Below are 24,580 nucleotides of genomic sequence, written 5' to 3' on the forward strand. Positions count from 1 at the left end.
CTTCAGCTGCCATGGTGCTGTGCATGTGATCAGTTATGACCCCAGCCATTTGATGGTTTAATAGTTTGGTTGACAGCACAAGCAACTGTGACGGTTACATTCCTGCCAAGTGCCAGGAATGTAACTGTTTAATTGATGGGTTTAGTTCTGCTTTAAATTCCCAGCATGCCAAGAATGCTAACGGTCACATCTGCTTGTGCTCTCAACCAAACTGTCAACCCATCAAATGTCTGGAGTCATAACTGATCATATGTACAGTACACTGGCAGTTGAAGATCAAACAGAAGCTGAAATGGCAGCTTCCTTGGCTGAAAAGGATAGGAGGGTTTAGTTCTGCTTTAAAACTCCACTCGGGGGTGCTTTAAAATTCATCTATGCAGTGAGGTCCCACCTGGCACTGGATAGTTTAAGTTTTTGTTTGGCTGGGGAGGGGTAAAAATAAGAACAAATACCTAAAATATTCCATGAACCCCCATCAGCTGGCGTTCTCTTCTGCTGACACTTCAGAAAGTGGGCAGGCCATTGCTGTCCTCCCATGAAATGTGGCTGGCTCAGCAATATATACTATAGTGCCAAAAGTATTGGGACACCCCTCCAATCATTGGATTCAGGTGCTCCAATCACCTCCATGGCCACAATTGTATAAAATCAGACACCTGGGCATGCAGACTGCTTCTACAAACATTTGTGAAAGAATGGGTCGCTCTCAGGAGCTCAGTGAATCCAAGCGTGGTACCGTGATAGGTTTCCACCTGTGCAATAAGTCCATCCGTGAAATTTCCTTGCTACTAAATATTACATGGTCAACTGTTAGTGGTATTATAACAAAGTGGAAGCAACTGGGAACAACAGCAACTCAGCCACCAAGTGGTAGGCCACGTCACATGACAGAGCGGGGTCAGCACATGCTGAAGCACACAGTGCACAGAACTCAAAAAAGGCAAAAGTGACATCCTTTCTTTGGGCTCTTTGTGAGTCTAACCATCCACAGAGCCATTTAAAGAGAAAGATAGATGTACTGTTACCCAGGGAGCATCCAGAGGGGAACCGTGACTAGGTTGTACATACCTTAAGAGGATCTGGCTTACCTGATGAGATAATTGTATTCTCAAATGCGTGATGATATTGCGCATCTGGTGAGTGCGCAATTTTTCTATTACCAGATATACCACCTATGATTTGGAGATGACTCTGGACCACCTATCCTGAGATCTTTTGACGGATCCCCACGTTCATTATTTTGGACTTTTCACTTTTTTAGCACTGCAGCCACCTTGAGTGGCTCTCCCCATATTTAAAAACACACTTGATCACCTATTGGACTTATGTACATGATTATTACACAAGCACGTTTGTCACTTTATATCTCATGATTTTATTTATGGCCACCAATAGTACTATTGACACTTTATTATTTATATTATTGGCAATTGATTTCGAATGATTCAGCATTCTGTTGTTTATGTAGCACTTTAATTCTATATCTTGGATCTCGGCACTGCACCTACTTTATTTTATTAGTGCACAGAAGTCGCCAATTGTCTGCAGAGTCAATAGCTAAAGACTTCCAAACTTCATGTGGCCTTCAGATTAGCACAACAACCGTGCGTAGAGAGCTTCATGGAATGGGTTTCTATGGCTGAGCAGCTGCATCCTAGCCTTATATCACCAAGTGCAATGCAAAGCGTCGGATGCAGTGGTGTAAAGCATGACACCACTGGACTCTAGAGCAGCAGAGACGTGTTCTGTGGAGTGACCAATCATGCTTCTCTGTCTGGCAATCAGATGGACATGTATGGGTTTGGCCGTTGCCAGGAGAACGGTACTCATTTGACTGCATTGTGCCAAGTGTAAAATTTGGTGGAGGGGGGTTATGGTGTAGGGTTGTTTTTCAGGGGTTGGGCTTGGCCCCTTAGTTCCAGTGAAGGGAACCCTTAAGGCATGAGCATACCAAGACATTCTGGACAATTTCATGCTCCCAACTTTGTGGGAAGAGTTTGGGGATGGCCCCTTCCTGTTCCAACATGACTGCACACCAGTGCACAAAGCAAGGTCCATAAAGACATGGATGAGGGTGTTTGGGGTGGAGGAACTTGACTGGCCTGCACAGAGTCCTGACCTCAACCCGATAGAACACCTTTGGGATGAATTAGGGCAGAGACTGCGAGCCAGGCCTTCTCATCCGACATCAATGCCTGACCTCACAAATGCGCTTCTGGAAGAATGGTCAAACATTCCCATAGACACACTCCTAAACCTTGTTGACAGCCTACCCAGAAAAGTTGAAGCTGTTATAGCTGCAAAGGGTGGGCCAGCTCAGTATTGAACCCTACGGACTAAGACTGGGATGCCATTAATGTTCATGTGCATGTAAAGGCAGGTGTCCCAATACTTGTGGCAATATAGTGTAGTTAAGGGACTTTGGGAAACCAGTCACAAGGAAAGGAGGAAGCAAGATATAAGGTAAGTAATTGTTTTGAACTCTCCCCTATCCAAATGGCCAGGACCTCCCCCCGCATTGTAAGGGTAAATCTAGAATAGATGGAAGGGAATTATTTATTGAACAGCCCAAATGTAATTTATTATCTGTGTTACTTTCTGTTTACTGCAGTTAAAACTCCCTTTAAATACTCTATTTTCTTGTTATTATATGCAGTGATGTGATTGCTATGTCTCCATTGCGGCATATTCCTCAGGCAGGACAGGCTCCAGACCCCTGCACTCTGTGTACCCGTGTGTATACAGGATAGGCTCCTGACCCCTGCACTCTGTGCATCCGTTTGTACACAGGACAGGTTCCTGACCCCTGCACCGGTGTGTATACAGGACAGGCTCCTGACCCCTGCACCGCTTTGTATACAGGACAGGCTCCTGACCCCTGCACTCTGTGCACCCGTGTGTATACAGGACAGGCTCCTGACCCCTGCACTGCTTTGTATACAGGACAGGCTCCTGACCCCTGCACTCTGTGCACCCGTGTGTATACAGGACAGGCTCCTGACCCCTGCACTGATGTGTATACAGGACAGGCTCCTGACCCCTGCACTCTGTGCACCCGTGTGTATACAGGACAGGCTCCTGACCCCTGCACCGCTGTGTATACAGGACAGGCTCCTGACCCCTGCCCTCTGTGCACCCGTGTGTATACAGGACAGGCTCCTGACCCCTGCACTGGTGTGTATACAGGACAGGCTCCTGACCCCTGCACTCTGTGCACCCGTGTGTATACAGGACAGGCTCCTGACCCCTGCACCGCTGTGTATACAGGACAGGCTCCTGACCCCTGCACTCTGTGCACCCATGTGTATACAGGACAGGCTCCTGATCCCTGCACTCTGTGCACCCGTGTGTATACAGGACAGGCTCCTGACCCCTGCACTCTGTGCACCCGTGTGTATACAGGACAGGCTCCTGACCCCTGCACTCTGTGCACCCGTGTGTATACAGGACAGGCTCCTGACCCCTGCACTGGTGTGTATACAGGACAGGCTCCTGGCCCCTGCACTCTGTGCACCCGTGTGTATACAGGACAGGCTCCTGACCCCTGCACTGGTGTGTATACAGGACAGGCTCCTGCACTCTGTGCGCCCGTGTATATACAGGACAGGCTCCTGAACCCTGCACTGGTGTGTATACAGGACAGGCTCCTGACCCCTGCACTCTGTGCACCTGTGTGTATACAGGTCAGGCTCCTGACCCCTGCACTCTGTGCTGCTACCTAATTATTCTCTGGGTGTCTAACACTGAACCCCACATCCCTGATTGGAGCCCAGGAGAGGTCATGTGACCTCAGGTCCCGCCCACAAGATGTCAGAGTACCAGTGACCCCCAACCTGTACACCTACACAACCCCAACTACTCTGACCATAGAGACTATTATATGAGGCAGGCCATGGTTGTGTCTCCTGTGCCTGGAATTCCTCCTGTCCGGGGTCACTGTCCTGAGTGGAAAGACTCCCAGGATGCGGCGGGAAATCCCTCGTCCTCCAGCTACTCCTAACAATGCGCGCCCCCGACACGTCCCGCACGCCGCCGCCTCTTGTTTTGATTTTTTTTCCTCCCAGAGAAGGAAGGTGTGTGGTGTGTCCTCTACGTCATATGGGCAGCCCGCCGCTGATTGGCTGCTAGCGCCTCACCAGACACGCATGTTGTTTTGGGTCGGGGCCGGTGCGGCTCCCCCCCCTCCTCTGTCTCATTCACTTGGGGGGAGGAGGGAGCGGGGCAGAGGAGGACAGAGAACAGACCTACCTGGGGGCGGGAGGAGCCGCACTTCACCCGGCACTCATATTTATAGAGGAGCTCACAGGAGACACCGGAGGAAACTACGTCTACCTACCACTCACCGTCCGGTCACCTACCCACCTGTGCCCTGCTCACCGGTGAGACCTGAGGGGGGCAGAGCTGGCATAGGAGGGGTGCTACTGGCAGATAGGTTTATTGGTGCTGGGGGGGGCTCTGTGCTGCCATATGTCTGTATGGGGATTGTACTGACATGGAGATGTACGGGTGCTAAGGGGGTTATGTATTAGGTGGTTAGGAAGGTAGCAGTGCTGGAATCGGCATGGGGGGGGGGGATCGTACTGCCATATAACTGTACTGGTTCTATGGTGGTGGGGGGTACTGATCCATTGCCACCTATGGTGGAGGGGGTACTGGTCCATTACCATCTATATTGGAGGGGGGGGGTACTGATCCATTGCCACCTATGGTGGAGGGGGTACTGGTCCATTACCATCTATAGTGGAGGGAGGGGGGTACTGGTCCATTACCATCTATGGTGGAGGGAGGGGGAGTACTGGTCCATTACCATCTATAGTGGAGGGAGGGGGGTTACTGGTCCATTACCATCTATGGTGGAGGGAGGGGTACTGGTCCATTAGCATCTATGGTGGAGGGAGGGGGGGTACTGGTCCATTACCATCTATGGTGGAGGGAGGGGGGGGGGGGGTACTGGTCCATTAGCATCTATGGTGGAGGGAGGTGGGGTACTGGTTCATTACCATCTATAGTGGAGGGAGGGGGGGGGGGGTACTGGTCCATTGCCATCTATGGTGGAGGGAGGGGGGGTACTGGTCCATTACCATCTATAGTGGAGGGAGGGGGGGTACTGGTCCATTACCATCTATGGTGGAGGGGGGTGGGGTACTGGTCCATAGCCATCTATGGTGGAGGGGGGGTACTGGTCCATTGCCACCTATAGTGGGGTGCAGGGCAGTGCCATGCTGCTGGGTTGGGATGTACTGTACTGCCATATGGCTGGGGAAGATATATTTGAAAGGGGTTGTATTGGTACGGGGGGGGGGGGGTTGAGGGGCTGGGTTAGGATGATGGTACTGCTGGAATGGACACTGTGCTGCCATATGTCTGGGTAGTGATATATTAGGAAGGTGGGGGGAGGGGTGATTGTACTGTTACATAGTGGTATTGGTGCTAAGGGGGAGGATTGGTACTATGGGGGTGTCTGCCACATTGGTGTGATGGGGTGCAGTACATTGCCATGTTGCTGGGTTGGAATGATGACACTGTGCTGTCATATGGCGGGGGGATTGTTCTATAGTTGTGCTGGGGGGTGTCTGCCACATTGGTAGGGTGGGGTGCAGTACATTGCCATGTTGCTGGATTGGGAAGGTGTCATTGCTGGAATGGGCACTGTGCTGCCATATGTCTGGTTGGTGATCCATTTGGTGGGGGGGTTTACTGTCCTAGTACTATAGTTTGGGAGGTCATGACAAGTTGGGGGGCATTGTACTGCCAGGTTGGGATGGTGGCATTGTTAGCATAGGCTCTGTGCTACCATATGGCTGGTCAGTGATATAATTTGGGGATGGGGGGGGGCGGTGATACAGCGGGGCTGGTGCTATAAACTGGGGAGGGAGGTTATTTTGCTGCAGTATTGCTGTATTACATACACTGCCATGCTGAGATCTGTACTTTCATGCACATATCAGAACGTGTCTGTCTGTGTGTCTGTCTGTCTCATCCACTGGTCCATGACATACTTACCCCAAAACTGACTGTAGCTGAGATCTGATAGGCTGATGATGGCACCCATCACTGCTTGGATAAGAAGTCGCTCACAGGGTGGTTGGAATGGCTCAAGGTAAAGCTGGCACTAAGTGACTTACAGGAGGGTGATGGCACAGCTTCATTCAGAACTGGCTATGGGTCATGATTACTGACTAATCTGTGGCCAGTGAAGTCTACATTTGGCCGCCATTTACAGGCATAGACCAGATAGGTGTTCCCCCTGACATCATGGGGTTTACCCTGATTAGTGTCAGAGGGGGACGCTGGAGTAAGGAGCTTACTATGGGTGATCCAGGGCTCTGTCTCTTCCTCCACCATGTAACTGGAGAATCATCTACACCACACTTTGCTCGGTTTAATTGTGACCAAGGAGGTGGCATTCCTGTACTTCCAGTAGGACAGTGTTAAGGTTTGGAGGGGGATAGGTAAGGAACAACAGTGTACAGGACATCTTTGTTCCAGGTCATAGAGATCAGTACAGTCATTGCTGCACATACATTCTGCAAAGTGGGGGGGGGGGGTGGTATTATTGTAATGGGCACGGTGTGCACATCTTTGAGTCTATAAAACAATGATGTCAGCCCTGTGTCTGGGGACAACAGTTAGCACACAGCGTCTTTAATCCTCCATTGATAGATAGCAATGACTGGATTGTGGTGTCACAGAACAGACAGAGATCCCGGTAATGGAAGCTATTGATTATTCAGTCATTCCGGAGATTATCCAGTCATTCAGAGATTCATATCACTGAATGACTTCATGAGTTATGACGCCAGAAAAGGGGAGGGGTTTGGTCATTCATGAGTTGTCAGATGAAGGACTGGACATGACGGGTTATCCAGGTTTGCGAACATTTGCCTTATAGGTGTTTAGTCAGACCCTGATTAACCTTTGTAACAATCTATATTCAGGAATTGGCAAAACACTTATGGGCTAATAACGTTAGTTTGTAAATGTTTCTGGACCTCATAGGAACTGGTGGATCTGGTCATTTCCTGCACACACAGCTTATGTCCTATCCGGTTATTGAACAGAAATATAAATGGCACGATCCCTCTGTTACAGTAGTACTAAAGTCTCTGATTAGTTTATTACAAATACATTCCTTTTGTTCTATTAATCGCTGTACAGTTATCTAATGTTTACAACAAGGCACCAAACACTCACCTTTAATTCATTTTACCGTCACAGCCTGCAGCTTCCTCTGTGCTGCTTCCCTGAACTTCCAGTTGGGGAGCATACACTCTGAATGTAAACTAGGTCTCCTGATTACCCTCCCACATGACTATTATTATTATGCAATGATTTATATAGCACCAACCATTTGTACTGTCTCCCTCTATTTTGTGAAGCATTGTGCAGTTACAATACAGTTCAATACAGGAGGAATCAGAGGGCCTTACTCTTTAGAGCTTACAATCTAAAAGTAAGGGTCAAGTGACTACATGTCCAATCATCCCTAGCACCATTACACGTGTGTCTGGTCCTCTGGGCTGTCTGCACGTGTCCAGCACAGTCAGAAGCTGCACATATTCTCCATAGGACCCTGGAAGCCAAGGAGCCACTCTTACAACAGAAATTGGAGCTGGTGATTGGGGGACCAGGTGATAAAGGAAGCTGGAAAAGCAAACCTTTCAGAAGAAGCAGAGGTAGAAGCTGATTGGCTACCATGCACAGCTGCACCAGATTTATTAAATCTTCCTCTAATTTCAGCTTGTTAAGTTTTGACAATAAAACCTGGAAGCTGATTGATTACTAAGCAGAGCTGCACCAGATTTTGCAAACTTCAGTTTTAGTAAATAACCCCCCCCCCCCCCCATATGTAAGGCCTATCTTTTAGCATCTTAACCTCTTGCTGACCATGTAACACGTGTGGGTGGGCTTTAGCGACCACATGCTGCAGATATACGTTCATGGTTGCTGAACAGCACTGACTGAGGGATCGGGTGCTGGTGGGATGCTCTCCTGATCACGTGGCAGCCAATCACAGTGATCTGGAAGTACTTCCTGCTTCTTTGCATTAACTAGCCACTGGGAGAGGATGGGAAGAGGTAAGTAAAAAATAAAAAAAAGATCTGGTTTAATATCACTTTAAGACTTACTACATAATGCTGCTGATGACACAGTGGAAAGAAATATATTGTCAGATATCTGTGTTCATGTATGTTGCTTATACATGGTTTACATTGTTTTCAGTAGAACGTTCATGTAAGATGGAGTGTAGATCCAGTTGCTAATTTCTTTCTCTATAGTTTGGAATCACATGGGGAGGGATTGGGCAATCTGCTAGGGTTCACTGATGTTTGTGGTCCTGCAGCTGGTGGTGGGGGGGTGATTTTTCTTTGTTTTCTGATGACCGCATTGAAACCAGAACAGGAATTGAGAGAAAATCTTCATCAGATAGCAATAAGCCGATGAAGGTTTCAGTCCCCCCACACACACCTTTATCTCTCTTTTCTTAGGGTGAGGAGGTAGGTTTACTGCTGTTTTTGTTCTTGTTTGAGGGATTTCCACTCTCTTCCTGTGGCAGTGACCGTGCTATCTCCGAAACGGGGTGAGTGGAATCTCCCCATCTAGCACAGGTAAAGCAATAAAGGCCAGATGGAGCTTTTCCCACATATTATTCAAAATTAACAACAAAATGTTCAGGTTCAGAGATAGTGTTGTCAATGCCATGGGAAGTTAGGGGGAGTCACATAGGAAAGTGCCACTTTACCTTTGTTTTAGGCTATCTAGACCATTGGTTACATATATTTTATTTTCTCAACATGCTTATTTTTTTCCTTCTTGTTTTTCTTTCTTCTTTCCCACAGCTACCTCTTAAAAAAACAAATGCCAAGACTCGAGGAGCACTGCTGGAGTTGCTCTTGCGCCAGAGGGAGAGACACGAACGGCACAAAGATAAGCACTTGGCTTGCACGCAGAGTCGGAAAAGCCATGTCCTCCCTAAACTCCCTCATTGCTTTGGCCTACAGCACCTTAGCCAGCAGCGAAGGCCGCAGTCTGATCCGGAGAAGTGTGGTCCTTTTTACTGTTGGTGTTTTTCTTGCCTTGGTACTTAATCTTCTCCAGGTCCAAAGGAATGTGACCCTATTTCCTGAGGAGGTCATTGCGACAATATTTTCTTCCGCGTGGTGGGTGCCTCCTTGCTGCGGCACTGCAGCTGGTAAGTATTACACCAAAGCCACAGCTGGGCAGGCTGTAGTGTATTACTGGTGATACAATTGGTAGATAAAATTGCGACAACTAGCAATTGTTTTTTTGGGTCAGGTGCTTGTTCGTGTTCATTGGTAGAAATTTTCCTGCTACGGTCTACAGGGGTTAGAGGACCCCAGCAGATAAATAGCATAATTTGAGATTAAAACAAAAACTACATATTTGGATGGAGCAGTGTTGTGTGTGAGTGTGCAGAGTACTTGCCATTGAATTTAATAAATGCCCACGTGCTAAACGCGGCTAGCGCTTAGGCGCGTTTTAAATGCGTTTTTGCCATGTTCGGCTTTTTTCGGCCAAAATGTTCTTCTCTTGAACACGATTCCTCTATGTTCAGGAGAGGGACATTTAACTGCCCTTAAACTCTGCTGCTGCTAAACTCTGATAGAAGACTGTGTGCATGAACACATAGGCTTTTATTGAGTTGAGTTCAGGTGTTTTGGCAAAAAAAATGCCTAAACTCCTGTATAGGAGCAGAGGTGTACATGAGGCCTATGATATGATTGGATGATGCTAGACCTGATTTATAAACGCAAGGGGGAAGAAGTTCAGAAGTCCTGCCCATAGCAACTAGACTGCAGCTGTCGCATTTCTATGTTCAGGAGGTGGTATATGGCCCCATAGTAGCACCGAAAGCTCCAGATATGGAGCATCATTTCTGACTTTCTAATACTAGTGTACAGAGTTTTTTTTTTTTGTTCAAGTTATTAAAAGATCTTTGTGTGAGTGGGGCCCGATCAAAAGAGAAGTGAGTAAGTACCAGGGGGGTGCTGTTTCTACTGGTCAGAAACCATGATGCACTCTTCTCTGGCTCTTGGCTTGTCTATCGTTGAACATACACAATGACATTTTCTCTCATTTAGCCTGTAACCTGAATAAGAGGCAACCATTTGATGTTCTCCATACTCTTACTAGCATGGATGGAGAAATCCCCACTGCTGCCTCTTGTCATGACACCTCTCAGAACCTGCCTTAAATGCAGTCCTTGTTTGGCTGACAGTTTTTCACGCGGCTTTATATCTTTGAAGTTTGTTGAGCCAGGTGGTGCCAGCAGGGCCACCCACGGCCATTTCAGCAGGAATCGTCCAAAATTTGTGTATGGTGTACAGCCAGCATAAGTATGAGATGATCTCTCATCACACAATAACAATCTTGCTAAAAAGTTTTATATTAAATCAGCAAGAGACTGTTTGACTTTTGTTTGTATATAAATGCTTACAACCTAAAGTCCCTATCTCGCCTGCATACATACAGTACATACTTACTATACACACACTTACTAGGGCCAGTTTGGGGGGGAAAAAAAAGCTAATTACCTTCTTTGTAGTGTGGATGGAAACCAATGCAAGCACAGGGAGAATATGCAAACTCCATGCAGATAGTGTCCTGACTGGGATTTGAACTGGGATCCCCAGTGCTGCAAGGCTGATATGAGCCACTCTGCTGTCCCTGTTTTTAATGCTGTTTTGGAATGTCCTCGTCCTGTGTGCATCAGTTATGCTGTATAATGTCATTTCAAAAGATAATCATTGATCAGTTCTAGAGTCGGCTATAAATGTGACTGTCCCTGGGATCATTGACCTCTTTGACTAATTGGCATCTGCACTAATAAGTGACAAGTGAAAACATAGTGAATGAATTGTTTTCTCTGAAATTGTGTGTGTGGATTAGGTGCAAGTGGTCTCTGTAGGATGTGAATTGTTCAGTTTGGGCACTCCTTGCCTGCATTGTTTGTAGCATGCTTTTGTCACTTTGTACAGTGTAGCTTCAGTCATATATATGCTTTTTATTAATGGCAACCTCTGAAGCACCTGCATGAGACTCCTCAGATGGAAGATGACATTTTCTTTACTTCCAAAATTCATGCTTGTAGTAGAACCGTCCGGTATAATTTTTTTTTTTTTTTTCAGAATTCTGAGACTGGCAGATTTTCTGATTTTTTTTTTTTTTTTTCACACAGGAATTTTGTTTTGTGACAGGTTCTCTTTATTAGCCCTTGAGTCAGATTGTGTAATAGAGTGATCAGGCACTCTATAAAGGAGCTGTATCTGTACTAGTATGTTATGGCTCGTTCTCACCAGCCTGCGCACTGAAACATGGGGTGCTGGAGTACGTTGTGTAGGACTGGCGGTTTTAACTTTTTGAAGTGTCACAAAAAGACACTACATAAAACTTTAAGCAACACAGCGTGTTGCATTGTGTAAAAGTACATACACATGTATGGTGTGACGAGCAATTGTTTTCTATGTGCCCTTGCCTTCAGCCTGCGTTGATCTATACAGATCATTGCAGCTTAACACACACGATGTGAACGAACCCGGGTTCATTTCTTGTAATTACAGCTTGTTTTATTGTCTCCAGTGATGACTTGTCATATTCGATCATTACTGTAAAATGTTATTTCTTCTGTAATGTGTTATAATACATATCAATTGCTAAATTAAGAGTGATTCATAAAACGGCTTTCTCCGTTTTTTAATCTTTTATCAGCTTGCACCATAGGGCAGTTATCAGGCTGAAACTCAATGAGGATTAGAGCTGCTGCTTCTCTTGACTGCAGACGTCTGTTTGGCATTCTGTAGATAGCACAGGAAATGTTGTAAGCTCTGAGCTTTGTGATTGGCCACCCCCTGAACTGGTGAGCTGCATGCCTCAGACCTCATTGGCCTTCGAGTTTAACATGCCACTGCTGGGAAAGCGAAAATAAGGAAGTGATCATAGGAGGAGAATTTTGTCTGCCAGCCCTGCCATAAATATCTCTAGAGACACCGAAAGTGAAAAATAAAACGGCTGACTTTTATTTATTTTTTTTCTATTTGCTCATTTCATGTTTTCCCGTATTCAATGTATAGAACCGTATATAAAACTGTGAGTCTTATTCTGAAAATTAATTTCATATTGATTCATCTGTTTTTATATTTATATTCCATAATGAGAACAGAGAGAACTAAATGAACTTTAAACCTCTAAAATGTGAAGCTGAAAAAAGTATATGTCATGCAGTTCAAATAAAACAGTCAGTCTGAGTTTACCGGCCTCATTAAAGGAAAGCTGTCATCCAAGGAAAAAAAAAAACTTTAAGGCTGTCTACTCCTTCTGAGAATGCTAGTTGCCTGACTGTCAGTCATTCCAATGAGTCCGCATAACAGGCAAACATCTAGCATTTTGTAGAGGAAGCTCATTATGATGCAGATTTTCCCAGTCATTTTCCATTCACATAAAGGGGATCTTGTTTTTACTAGACATTTGGTTTTTTGTTGATTACAAAATTGCAGTTTTGCTGCCAATGCAACAATAGGGGCTGCCACTAGATATAAAGTGTGGGCATCTTTGGGGAAGGAGGTACAATTATTTGCAGGTACCTCTAAATGCATGAATAGGCATCAGTTTTCTATTGAAGTAAACCAGTCACTAAAATCTCAATCTTCTTACGTATGCAGGCACACTGGACATTTTTACAGCTGCGGTTTTGGGCATTAGGCGTTTTTTTCTACAGCCAGTAAACTCCCCAGCATGTTATCCTATGTGTCCATGCACACAGACTGTAATCAACGTTTTTTGGCAGGTGCTTTTTTTGGCTGGGAAAAAAAGCCAGGACTAGTGGGTTTCTAGAGGAGTTTTTTTAGTTGTAAAAATGCTCTCACGCTGAAAAACACACACACTGCAAACCAGCATTTTTGGACAAAAAACATTTTTTGTATTTTTTTTTTTTTGTAAAAAAAAAACGCAGCTTAAAGCTAATGCAAAAAATGCTAAAAACCGATGAAAAACTCAAGTTTTTTTCTAACGTGACTTAACACAGCTAACGTTGCCAGCATTATTAAAACGCCCCGTGTGTATGGAGACTAAATCTACAGCTTTTATTAAAATAATATCTAGTGACCCTTCCATGAAGGTCCTTGTCACCCTATAACAGCCAGTCCCTGAACAACACAATGTTCCATTTGTGCTCCCACTTTGTCACCCTGTCACATGTTCAGACATGTGTCTCTGCCACTTAGCAATGACCTGTAGCTACCACTGAAGTAAGTACATATAGACCGAAAGTAGCTGCAGGAGATGAGCAGCAATGAGATGTAAAACATGAAAAAAGGTGAAAAGGCTCATATAACCAAGTATATTTGGGGAATTCAGTTTTTAGTTGCTAAAATATATGTACATAAAAAACACATTTGGAACCCTAAAGACTGTTTGCTTTCTTTTAACTTTTCTTAACTGCATGTTTTAATGCCACTAACGGAAGTGATCATTGGAAAGTTCTGGAGCATGTACTAAAGGTTTGTTTTCTTTTCCAGCTGTTGTTGGCCTTCTCTATCCTTGCATCGACAGCCATCTTGGAGAACCACACAAGTTCAAGAGAGAATGGGCCAGCGTCATGAGATGTATAGCAGTTTTTGTTGGCATTAATCATGCTAGTGCAGTATCCTTTTAACCTACATAAAAAGAAAAGCCGCTAAACATGGTTTAAATGTTGGTGAGAGCTAGTTTGAATGTCTATATTTTATACACTCAAGTTACAGCATGGATGCATTAGTTAGGCTACTTAACAGGTTTTTTTTGTTGCGTACTTGGGTTGAACATAAATATATTGAAACCCTTCATATATAGAACCCAACTCCCATAGTTGATCCAGAGCTTAATCTCTTATAAAGCATGGTCCAATTTGCTGCAAGGAAAAGAATCTTTCCTGATCCCCAAAGTCAATCATATATTCCTTGGATAAACAAGGTCTGGTGTTCTTATATATAGTAATAGTTTACATTCTGTGCCTTTTTAGGATTGCATCCAGCTTTACAACAACTAATTTGCAGTCATGTGGCCCAGTGACAAATTGTATGGGTATCACGCAATCTGTGCAGGCTCAGTGGAAGAACCAGTAGCCCAGTATGGGTTTTCCTATATAGATTCTGCTCTTCCCCTTAAAGCAGAAGGATACCTGTTAGTGCATAAACAAGCATGCTCAGCTGGTACAAGAATGTATATTTATGTACTAGTTAGCTACTGAATGACTCAGAACTAAGTAGATTTTCATGTTCAGCATGTTTAATTTCCAAAATTGTCCAGGAATTTTATTTCTGCTCATATACAGAATAGGTCACAAAAACATTAACAGAGCAATGCTGTTTTTTTTTTTTTATCTGTTTGCAAAATATAGTAAATGTGTCTAGAATTAATGTTTAGTAATATGATGGTGAGTCTTTTCCTTAACTTTACTTTCCACCAGAAATTGGATTTTGCAAACAATGTTCAGCTGTCACTAACACTAGCAGCCTTGTCTCTGGGCCTTTGGTGGACCTTTGACCGCTCACGCAGTGGTCTTGGACTAGGAATCACAATAGCCTTTCTCGCTACACTCATAACACAGTTTCTTGTATACAATGGAGTGTACCAGTAAGTATCATCTATGTTGCTACTTTTATATAATTTTGGTGTGTTTGGTTTTGGTACTTGAGAGTTTTGCATAGGTATCTGGTTTGCATCTGTTCTGAAAAAAATCTCAGTGTCCAACACCTAGAAGCACACCTTTTATACTGAACCTGACCACTCTCACCCTGACACTTATTCTATCAGCAAGGATCTGTGATCAGAGCAGGCAGATGGCTTTGTATTTGCAGAGCGGACAGTGGCAGAGCCTGCTCTGCTCTATGGACAGCTGGGGGGAAGCAGACTCTTGTGTCTGTTTTTATACCCAACTGTCTCCAATTTTGCTCCACCTAAATGGAAGAGGATATGGTGTGGTGTGTTTTTTGTTTTAGTGGGCCTGATCTGATCCGGAGGTAGGACGATGTAAACGGGCACAAGTCTGACATAATCGGAATACCTGTCTGAAAAGGGCCTTAAGCCTTTGTAGTTTTTCACTAGACCCCCCCCCCCCCGTCAGATTTTACTGTGATCTAAGGCTCTGTTGTTGAGATTTTGCCTAACAGTCCTGGAGGCAACACCTTTTGAGACAGGAATTATAGAAAACTCTCTAAGGCTACGTTCACACTAGCTTTGTCAGCAGGCATCAGACAGGCGTTTGAGAAGCGTTAAAAACTCTTTCCAAATGCCTATGGAAATTCTGCACATGACAGCACACAGTGCTGTTCACACTGAAGCATTAGAGTCGCGGCAAAACTGACGCCTCATGTCCAGTCAGGAGTTGAAGCCTCTCATTTAAGTCTATGGTGCCTCTCCTCAAACACCTGGCAGGTGTGTGCAGTTGCGGAGCGTTAATACCATTTAACTTCATTATAGGTGGTTGTGGTGTGGTTTTAACGGTTCAACCACCTTAAAACCACGCATAGGGCGTTTGGGGAGCGCTTGAGGAGCGTTAAACGCTTCCCAAACCGTATAGGGGCGTTTGGCAAGAGTTGGAAATAAAGTCAAGTGTGAACGAGCCCCAACAGTAACACAGACATAAGTGTATGTCTGTAGAGAGGTTAAACCCGGGCACAAAGACTGCTACCTTAGATTCTTGTTCCAACAATATACATTTATTTCCCTTGCATGTAATGTGCCAGTAAAACTGTGTCTGTAACCTGTAGTGTTCCATAGCATAACCACAATAGGGCTAGTACAGTTTTTTGTTTTAAGAAAGTTGGCTAGGGCAGCCAGTCAGCTTCCTGCGTTCTGCAGTCTGTTTTAAAACAAAAGACCATGCCCTGGTTCTAGGAGTAATCTATGAGCTTTTTCCTTATGGCAGCCCAGGCCTGTGTATTGTTGAATTCTGTACAATTTGACTTTACTCACTTGAAATCTTTTTCCTTGTGTGTTTCAGGTATACCTCCCCAGACTTTCTGTACATTCGTTCCTGGCTGCCTTGCATATTCTTCTCTGGAGGCGTTACTGTTGGAAATATAGGACGACAACTAGCAATGGTATTATTATTTATTTTAGTTCTTAAAAGTTTTGTTAAAACATTTGGGATCCCTTAGATCCCAAGTGCCCAGCCTGCGGCACTTTTGGAACGTTATTGCCTTTGGGGCCCTGCTGATAGTAGGTCTCTTGATTCCCTATTGCCCTGTAACAGTCCATGTTACGTATGTGTCCCCAGTTGCCAACAACTTCTATTGCCTATAGCATGTTGGCTGTCTCTGGCCATCTCCTAAAGCATGTCTACACTCTTTGACCATCTGTTCTAGCATGCTCATAGTTTTTGACCAGCTCCTGTTGCATGTCAGTCTCTAAAAGTTTATTTAGCTTTACATTAACTGAATATTATGTGTGATCCTTTAGTAAAGTCAGTCAAATTTAGTGTAGGGTCCAGTGGCAGATGTCTGATATGTGATAACCTTCCCTTCTTAATTTAAAATTTGACATATAGTTCCAGCCTCCTCACATAATGTCTCACTCATTAGCAAAAGCAAAATCCATGTAAAGTTTTGGTATTGGGCAGCACAGTGGCTAAATGGTTAGCTCTTCCTCCTGGCAGTACTAGGGTCATTGGTTCGAATCCCAACCACGACACCACCTACCTGGAGTTTGCATGTTCTCCCTGTGCTTGCGTGGGTTTCCTCCGGTTACTCCGGTTTCTTCCCACCCTTCAAAGACATGCTGGTAGGTTAATTGGATCCTGTCTAAATTGGCCCTAGTATGTGTATGTATGTATGTATGAATATAAGCTAGGGACCTTAGATTTTTTCCCCCGTTGAGGGTTAGGGACAGATGTGAATGTACAATATATATGTAAAGCGCTCTGTAAATTGACAGCACTATATAAGTACCTGTAATAAATAAATGATGGCCCAAAATAGAACCCTGCAGGTTTAATGGTGCTACAGTGAATTCAGAACCAGCAGTGTCATTATTATTATAATTATTATACAGGATTTATATAGTGCCAACAGTTTGCACAGCACTTTACAATATAAGTGTCATTGTTTTGCATGGGAAGCCTTTTTCCTTCATTCACAGTACAATTACTGTAATGCAGAAAAATGCAATTCTTAGTAAGACTAATCCGTACTTACTGTTCACACCAAACATCTTGCTGCATTTTCCTATTAAGAATTGTTAAGTAGGGAGCATCCAAGCACATCTGGGAATGCATCCCAACATGCATTAACCCAAGAGAATAACTGGGCCTGTCATTGCTGATTTACTGACAAAGACAGATGTCTTGCTGCATTGCTTACCTGTACATGATAGTCATGATGTTGGATGCCATGATATGGTTTGTTTTACACTAAAACTTCCAAAACTAACATGGTCATCATGAGGGGACTTATTTCCTTTTGTACTCATCAAGTGTGGGGCAGGTCTTGTCCATCACAGAAATTTCAGGATGAAACCTTTGCACATTGCAACACACCCTCTCTAGCAAACTTTGCAATAAAAAATTTGGGATCTTTGTTCACATACATTGCAATACATGTTTAAGTGGGCCAACTGCATCAAAGTAATCCCTCTCTGGTCAGTCCTATTCTGCTCTGCAAAATACAAATGCTCCAGTGGATACAGTGCCAATATGAGGCAAAAAGACACAAATTGTAGGAGAGCTACAGGTTCAGGTCTGGCCACTTACCTGCACTGCAATAGAAGAAAGCTATACCTGTGCTCAAATCTCAATAGTTCTAAATGTATGGGAGCTATATATTTTTCTACTCTTGCACTTCACAGAGGTACAGCATGTAAGAGTTGAGCTGGTTACTGGCTATAGCAAAACCAGTATGCAGATCAGAAAAATCATAGCGTGAGGAAACCTTCAATACCATAGACAATGTTTTTTTTGTTTTATCTATTATTAGCATATGTACTTGTATGTCTAGATATCAGGTTGGGTCCTGGACCAGGCTGTCATGCTTAACTGCAGTGTGGTCTGTGGGGAGATCCAGGACCTGGCTACCCTTTCTGGCAGGGATGTCTGGTTCTCAAGCTTGGTGAACAGAATTACAAATTCACTGTCAAGTGAAACTATTCTTCTGTGTATAATTTTAGCTGTGTATTTAGCCATTTACCTGAAGTATACTGTTCTTCTTACCTGTAGGATTAAGATCCAGCCTTTTTCTAAGACACTTGATCCAGGGAATATCTGCCTCTCGGGGGAAGGATTTTTTTTTCCCTGCAGGAGCAAATTGGACCATGCGTTTTTTTTGTTTTGTTTTTTTGCCTTCCTCTGGATCAATTGTGGGTATAGGATTATAACTTTTTTTTTTTTTTTTCAGCTAGACTAACTATGTAACTTCTATTATTTTAAAACTGTGTGACTAGCAATTTTTACTTTTATGAAAGGTTCTGAGATAAACATGGATGCTGCTATTTTTACCTGTTGTGGAAATGCTAACTTTCTGACTGTCATGTTGATCTTGGTATTGAGAATGAACATGCAGATGAGGAGTTTCAACTTCATTTCCTGCCCTCTTTGTTCCAAGTCTTTGAGTTAAATTATAACTCCAAGACCGCAAGTTCAGCATGCTTATTTCCTACTAAAAAATAGACCATTAACTGAATTGTTCTTTCATTGCAGGGTCCCACAGAAAAAGCACATGCCGACTAGATGCATCTAGAAAAGGCCATATTGTAGAAGAATCATGCTGATGTTGTAAAAGCTTGCACTCTGTTACTGAGTAACAACCCGGAAACTTTCCACGTGTTAACACGTTAAACTGTGAAGCCTATTTTCTTCATCGTTTGATTACTACATTTTATGGTATGCAGGACTTTTATTATTGCTCCGTGAATTCTTACACCAGACCAGGACTATGTTGGTGGAGCCAAAATGAGAGAAAAATGAAAAAACTTGTTCAGCAATGCATCTGCTCTTCCATGATTGATGCAGGTTTTGTTAATCTGTCACTATAGAGGTAGATTTTCAAAGTGTTCTTTTGCATGGTGTAATAAGCTGTTTGCCAGCTTCAAGTACAACGTTATCAGTATTACGATTTCATTCTAAGAGGATGAAATAGGACATGCCTATTACAAAGCTTTGCAACAACCATGTCCCATGAAAGCCTCACAAGTGCAAGGTGCTTAAATGGGAAAAGAAGATGAAGTGTAACTAAGTAGGAGTGTATTATTTATCTATATGGTAAATAAGGCTGTGAGCAAAAAGTCAGATGTATCTAGTGCCAGCCAGCCTTTGGGCCGACCTCAGCGTAGCCAAGAATTGAAAAACATTTTGTTCAAATTTTATATTTGGCCAATGACAACTTGCCCAAATAAAGACATCTCTGTCTTTACCCTGTGGCATTGATTCAGATAATATTCTGATTATTCTAATATTTAAGCCAGTCTTGCAACCTTTTGGCTCTGTAGCTGTGGTGGACCTACAAAACACATCTACAAAAGGCCTTTTAGCAAAGTATCAAGATGGGCTGTGTTGACCGTAGCAGCCAATCAGATCCTTGATTTCATTCTCTGATGACAATTTTATTTTGGGATGGAGGCGTTAAGATTAATAGAAGGGCTGAAATACAATTCCTGGAGAAAATGCTGCTCGGAGTGCTGACCACATGTGTGAAGGCCTGCTTCAGATAGACAATGAATTAGCCTGTCTGAACAGCTCTTAAGGGAGACTGTAGCAGCATTTTCTCCAGGATAGGCAAGTATTGTACCCGTGTTATTTATTTTGCCTTTTTTAAACTTTTTAACCAGTCTTGCCTAGATGATTGAGCAGGAGATGGTGATCTGTTTGGTTGTTGTATGTTGACCATAGGCTTACCCTCTGATACTGCTATCTAAATGCCTATTGATTGACTTATGAGGCCCAGAGCCAAATGAGTGTTTGGAGCTGAATAGTTCAGTATTTGAGGGCTCAGAGAAGCATGCACTTTGCTGTGCCTAACTAAAATGAACAATGGCTGCAGTTCCTCCTGATGATGCTGTAACCCTCGTTTTTTCTATTGTGTACCACCCAACAGAAGAAAATCAAGAACTGCTGGTGTGTATGAAGTGTAGTAGATGTTTCCAGGCCCTATATTTATCCATGCCACTAAATGCACACCATTTTTCTATTAGTGGAAAAATCAGTTACAGGGAGAAGAGGAGACCCACCGCCCCTCCCCTCCGTCTTTTTGTCTCACAGCCTTATTAATATTTGCAGTCTGTGATTGCCTTGTAAAGAGAAAAGTGCATTTGCCACTTCATTAAACATTTTTTGTTGTTTTGGATATTCCATAGTATTTGTGAGCACAAGTTCTCATTGCAATTATTTAATTTTAGATGCAGATCAATTTCAGTACAATTAGTAGCAGACGTTTAACCGTTCTAAGTGCAATGTGTTTAAAATAACTTCAAGGGAATCTGTAGCCTGTTTCTTTTATTGCATCTCTTTATTATTTAAGGGACATGAACATACTACATTTGCGTTTGCATAGCTTTCTGTACTTGGATCAAAACTAACTAGAAGTATGAAAAACCATCTGTGACAACACAATAAATTAGGTTCCAGGTTACAGCCAATCATTTCTTCTGTGTAATAAAATCAATGTTTGTGTCCTTTTTTAATGAGATGTCCTACGATTAATATGTTTTGGGGGGAAAATAAACAAAGCTTCACTATAACGGTGCAGGAAACTGGTGCAAGTGGCACTTTAACAAAGCAGATAATGGAAAATTGTATCCAATACCATCATTTTGTTCCTGGCACCAATCCATGGCAGAATACTACCACATGTATGCTGCCATGTTGGCACCTGAAAAATGGAAACTTGTATCACATACTTGTGATAGTATGTTGCCATGTTGGTGCCAGGAAAAACCTGTTTTAGGTCTGTCCTTTTTGTTACCTTCACCATTTTCATAGAGAAACAGAAACTGGTTTGGGTTCTGTGCCTAAATTAACAAAAGGGATTGCCACATTCCATGTGAATTACCTACTGTCAGCTCACTTGCTTCTCTCTGTGAACACACTATGGAAGCAGAGACTGCATATGGACATGGAAAGCTCCTTTCCCTGCCTATATGCCTGAATGTTAGCCCTGGCAAATGCAGAGTTAACAGCCTTCCTCCTCACTCTCCGCAGAGGGAGCCCAAGCGAGCAGCTCCTGATCTCTGTTCCATGTCTGGCACAGACACAGCATAGAAAACAGAGCAGCCTGGTCCTAACTAATGAGGATGCTTATGCACATTTTTGTTAACTGAGAAGCAGGGTCAGTTCTGTTTTCTCAGTTTAGAAGAGCAGTGCAGGCTTTATGCCTTTGTTGATTCCCCCCATGGTATGTGGTAGCCCAGAAATATCAAATTACATAACATGAGGTTGCAAATGGGTTTGACAGTGTAAGGTGACTTAAAAATTCAGAAGCTTTCAGACCATAGATGGAACACGATGGATTCATTCTGGTCTATTTTACCCTTTAAAAACTATATATTTGATACTTTGTGGCCCTCATAAAGTAGCATTCTCTGTTTTGCTAGAATATGGTAGTGTTTATTACGAAGTGTACCAGTCACCTATCCACAAGGGTGGGGGGGGACACATTTGTAGGTCTAGCCTGTATATGTAACCCTGCAGGCTGTCAGTTTCAGCATGAGCCCATGTACCTTGTGTCAGAAAATTGCTGTTTCTGGTGATTGCAGGTGACAGGTACACTTCTTTTTCTTTATTGTAGACCTGTCAATCCAGTATATGTCCTGCCTTTGCTGAAGAGAATAGAATTCTAATTGAAAGCAGATGTGCACTGATTTGGACAATTTGTCCATCTAGAAATTTTATTTCAGTGACACGTAAATGCCAATTAATTAAATTGCTCTTTGCAGTAGCAATATCATTCCACAGACTGGCTGTGCATTACCCTACATCATAGATGGTGATCCTTCCTGCAGGAAGTAGCAGCGGCTGAACCTTATGACTGCATTTTTTTTGCACACTAGTCCAACCAGTGAAATGGGGATTCTCTGTCAGAAATGTTATGGTCAAACTGCAATACCAGTCTATACCAGAAGAGGATGCTGCCAAAGTCCCCTGTAAATGCAGAGCTCCACAATCCCAAGGGAGCTTAGAGGAAGCCCTTTGTTACCACACAGGGTGTCCTGATCCAATGTGCTTTTCAAATTTTTTTTATTTTCCTATTTGATTGACAGGCTTACAGTTCTACATGTCAGCAATAACTTCATTAACTGTAATACTTTGTCTTTCTGAAATGTTTAAGTTCAGTGTAAAGTACTCCATTTATTGTTTTTGTATATGTAATTTCTTTTCTTTGTGAAGTTGCCTTTACCTATTTTACTTATGCAAGGAAATCTTGCTTTTGGTTTCCATTCTTGCTGCAAGAGTGATGCAATATTATTTACTCAACCTGCGAACATTTTTTCTTTTTTCTTGAGCTTTTTTTTTTGCTGTTGGGGAAAAAAAAAAAGATTAATATCGATTTATTAGTATTGAGTCATTCACTTAGTACCTACAAGCACACAACTTGAAATACACAACTTTAGAGTCTTAAAATGGCAACCAATGCCATAAGGCTACAAAGAAATATGTTATTTATTAAGTGATTTATAATATTTTAATACAAATAAAAATTTCTATAATGCAAGGTCATAAAAGTAAAGCATTAACTGTGACTCTACAATTCCTTACATTTTTTAGTGTGTTCACATGTGTGTATGTTAATGAGCTCAGTCTTGTTTTGACATATTTGAGACACCTAAATCTTGATTTGCGCAGAAAAATATTTTCACCTAGCCCATCTTCCCTGTCCAGATAATATATATAATATATATATATATATATATACACATTTATTATTATTTTGTTGAAAATTCCAGACCTGATTGCAGCTTTGAAGTGGAACGGAGACCTGCATAGAGAAAAAAAAAAAAAAAAATGGTCTGATGGTGTCACTTGTTTATACAATGTTTCACTACCACCCAATGGAGAAATTTAGTATTGCAAGTCTGTCTCTCCACGTAGACACAAAAATAGATTGGAGTCATACAGTAGCTGGAGAAGACTGGGCTACCCGCCTATTTGTTGCTGTCATTTTTATATTTTTCTCCTACATTTTACAAAGTGTTTTCTTTTTTTTTTTTGACTGTTTTAAAAATATAGAGCCAAATATTGTCTGTGGAGTTCAGATTTATGTTGCCAACACTTGTAGCAAGTTTGTGAACCAAAGTCAGCCAAGTTGAAAAAGGTAATAAAAATATTGCACTATGCTGGATTTACAAAAATAAATATATATATTTTGATTCAGTTATAAGTTCCTCATTTGTAGGATTTCTGTGGTATGCTTTATAGATGTATATAGCTTTCTTTTTTATTAAAGGTTGTGGATCATTTGACTTCTGTGTCTGTCTCTTTAATTGAGTTATTACCAAATGCACTGTATTTTGTGAATAGATGTGGATATAGGGATCCATTCTACTACTTCACTTCCTCTTCTGCTTTTTATCCCTGGCAAAGTACCACATCCCATTTACCCAATCCCTTACAGTGGCTGAAGGAACACAATATACTGAGGCTGTGGAGGACTCTGGCTCAGGACCAAGATTTTTCTTTCCTTTTAACTTTAGGTCTGTACTCTTGGGTAACCAGAGGTCTTGATGCCTAGATGATGAGGCAATGGCAAATCCGCAGCACAAGGGGAACATTCTGAGGACCAATAATATGTTGTAAAACTGTGCAAGTTCTTATTAAGTGTTGGTGTGATTAGCAGTTTGCTTTCAGATTACTGAATGCAGCAGTTTGGATGTTCTATATATACAGTCCTCCTAATAACGTCCTCCTAAGGGTGCACTACTGCTGGACTAAAACTATACTTTAAAACTCAAGTCTGTTTGACCTGTGATTTTTTTTTTTTTTTTTTTTTCAACACAAGCGTGGTGTGTGTGATTGGGACATATACATACTTTTTCTGTGTAACAACTTCTTTGCATAAAGTAGTTGTAATGCAGTTAAAAAGTCAAAAAGTGGAGGCTCCACTTGTCTGCCTCCTGCCCCTTGTTTCTACATTTGGCACCTTTTTGGAGGGGGAGCGGGTACCTGGTTTTGACAGGTACCCACTCCCACTTGCAGCTCAGTTCACTGCAGTGACGTGAGACGAAAGCTCAGTTTCCCACCTCCCTCCCCCCAAAAAATCTTCCCTGCAGCCTTCTGGGACACTTCACAGGTTCCAAAAGACTGCGGCCCATTCACAAAGCCCATGCATGCACAGTAGGGAACTTGTTAAGATGACGGCGCCAGCACCTGATAGCCAGTTGAAGCATTAGCCTGGGTGAGGTCACCCACGGATGCCTGGACAAGTGCGATAATATTGAAAGTCAGCAGCTACAGTATTTGTAGCTGCTGCCTTTTAATTTTTTGGGGGGTGGGCCACAACTCCTCTTTAAGTAGATTGAACTAGGCCAATGGTGCCTTTTAATTTATGCTAAGTATTCAAAATGCTGTATGTGTACACTACATGGTAAAAGGTTTGACGGC

General features: G+C 42.9%; 1 protein-coding gene across 1 annotated transcript; it reads left to right on the forward strand.

The window, feature by feature from the left end:
* Positions 1 to 4,153: 4,153 nt before the first annotated feature.
* Positions 4,154 to 23,442, forward strand: INSIG1 (insulin induced gene 1). Its single transcript, XM_089692655.1, has 6 exons — positions 4,154 to 4,379; positions 8,841 to 9,193; positions 13,536 to 13,660; positions 14,465 to 14,631; positions 16,001 to 16,100; positions 18,689 to 23,442. The coding sequence occupies exons 2-6, from the start codon at positions 8,860 to 8,862 to the stop codon at positions 18,716 to 18,718; spliced, it is 756 nt and encodes a 251-aa protein (XP_089548781.1). The 5' UTR covers positions 4,154 to 4,379; positions 8,841 to 8,859; the 3' UTR covers positions 18,719 to 23,442.
* The last annotated feature ends 1,138 nt before the right edge of the window (positions 23,443 to 24,580 follow it).

This window comes from Staurois parvus, unplaced genomic scaffold (genome assembly GCF_062004578.1).
Source record: "Staurois parvus isolate SC_StPar_1 unplaced genomic scaffold, SC_StPar_1.0 ptg000005l, whole genome shotgun sequence".
Lineage (NCBI taxonomy): Eukaryota > Metazoa > Chordata > Amphibia > Anura > Ranidae > Staurois > Staurois parvus.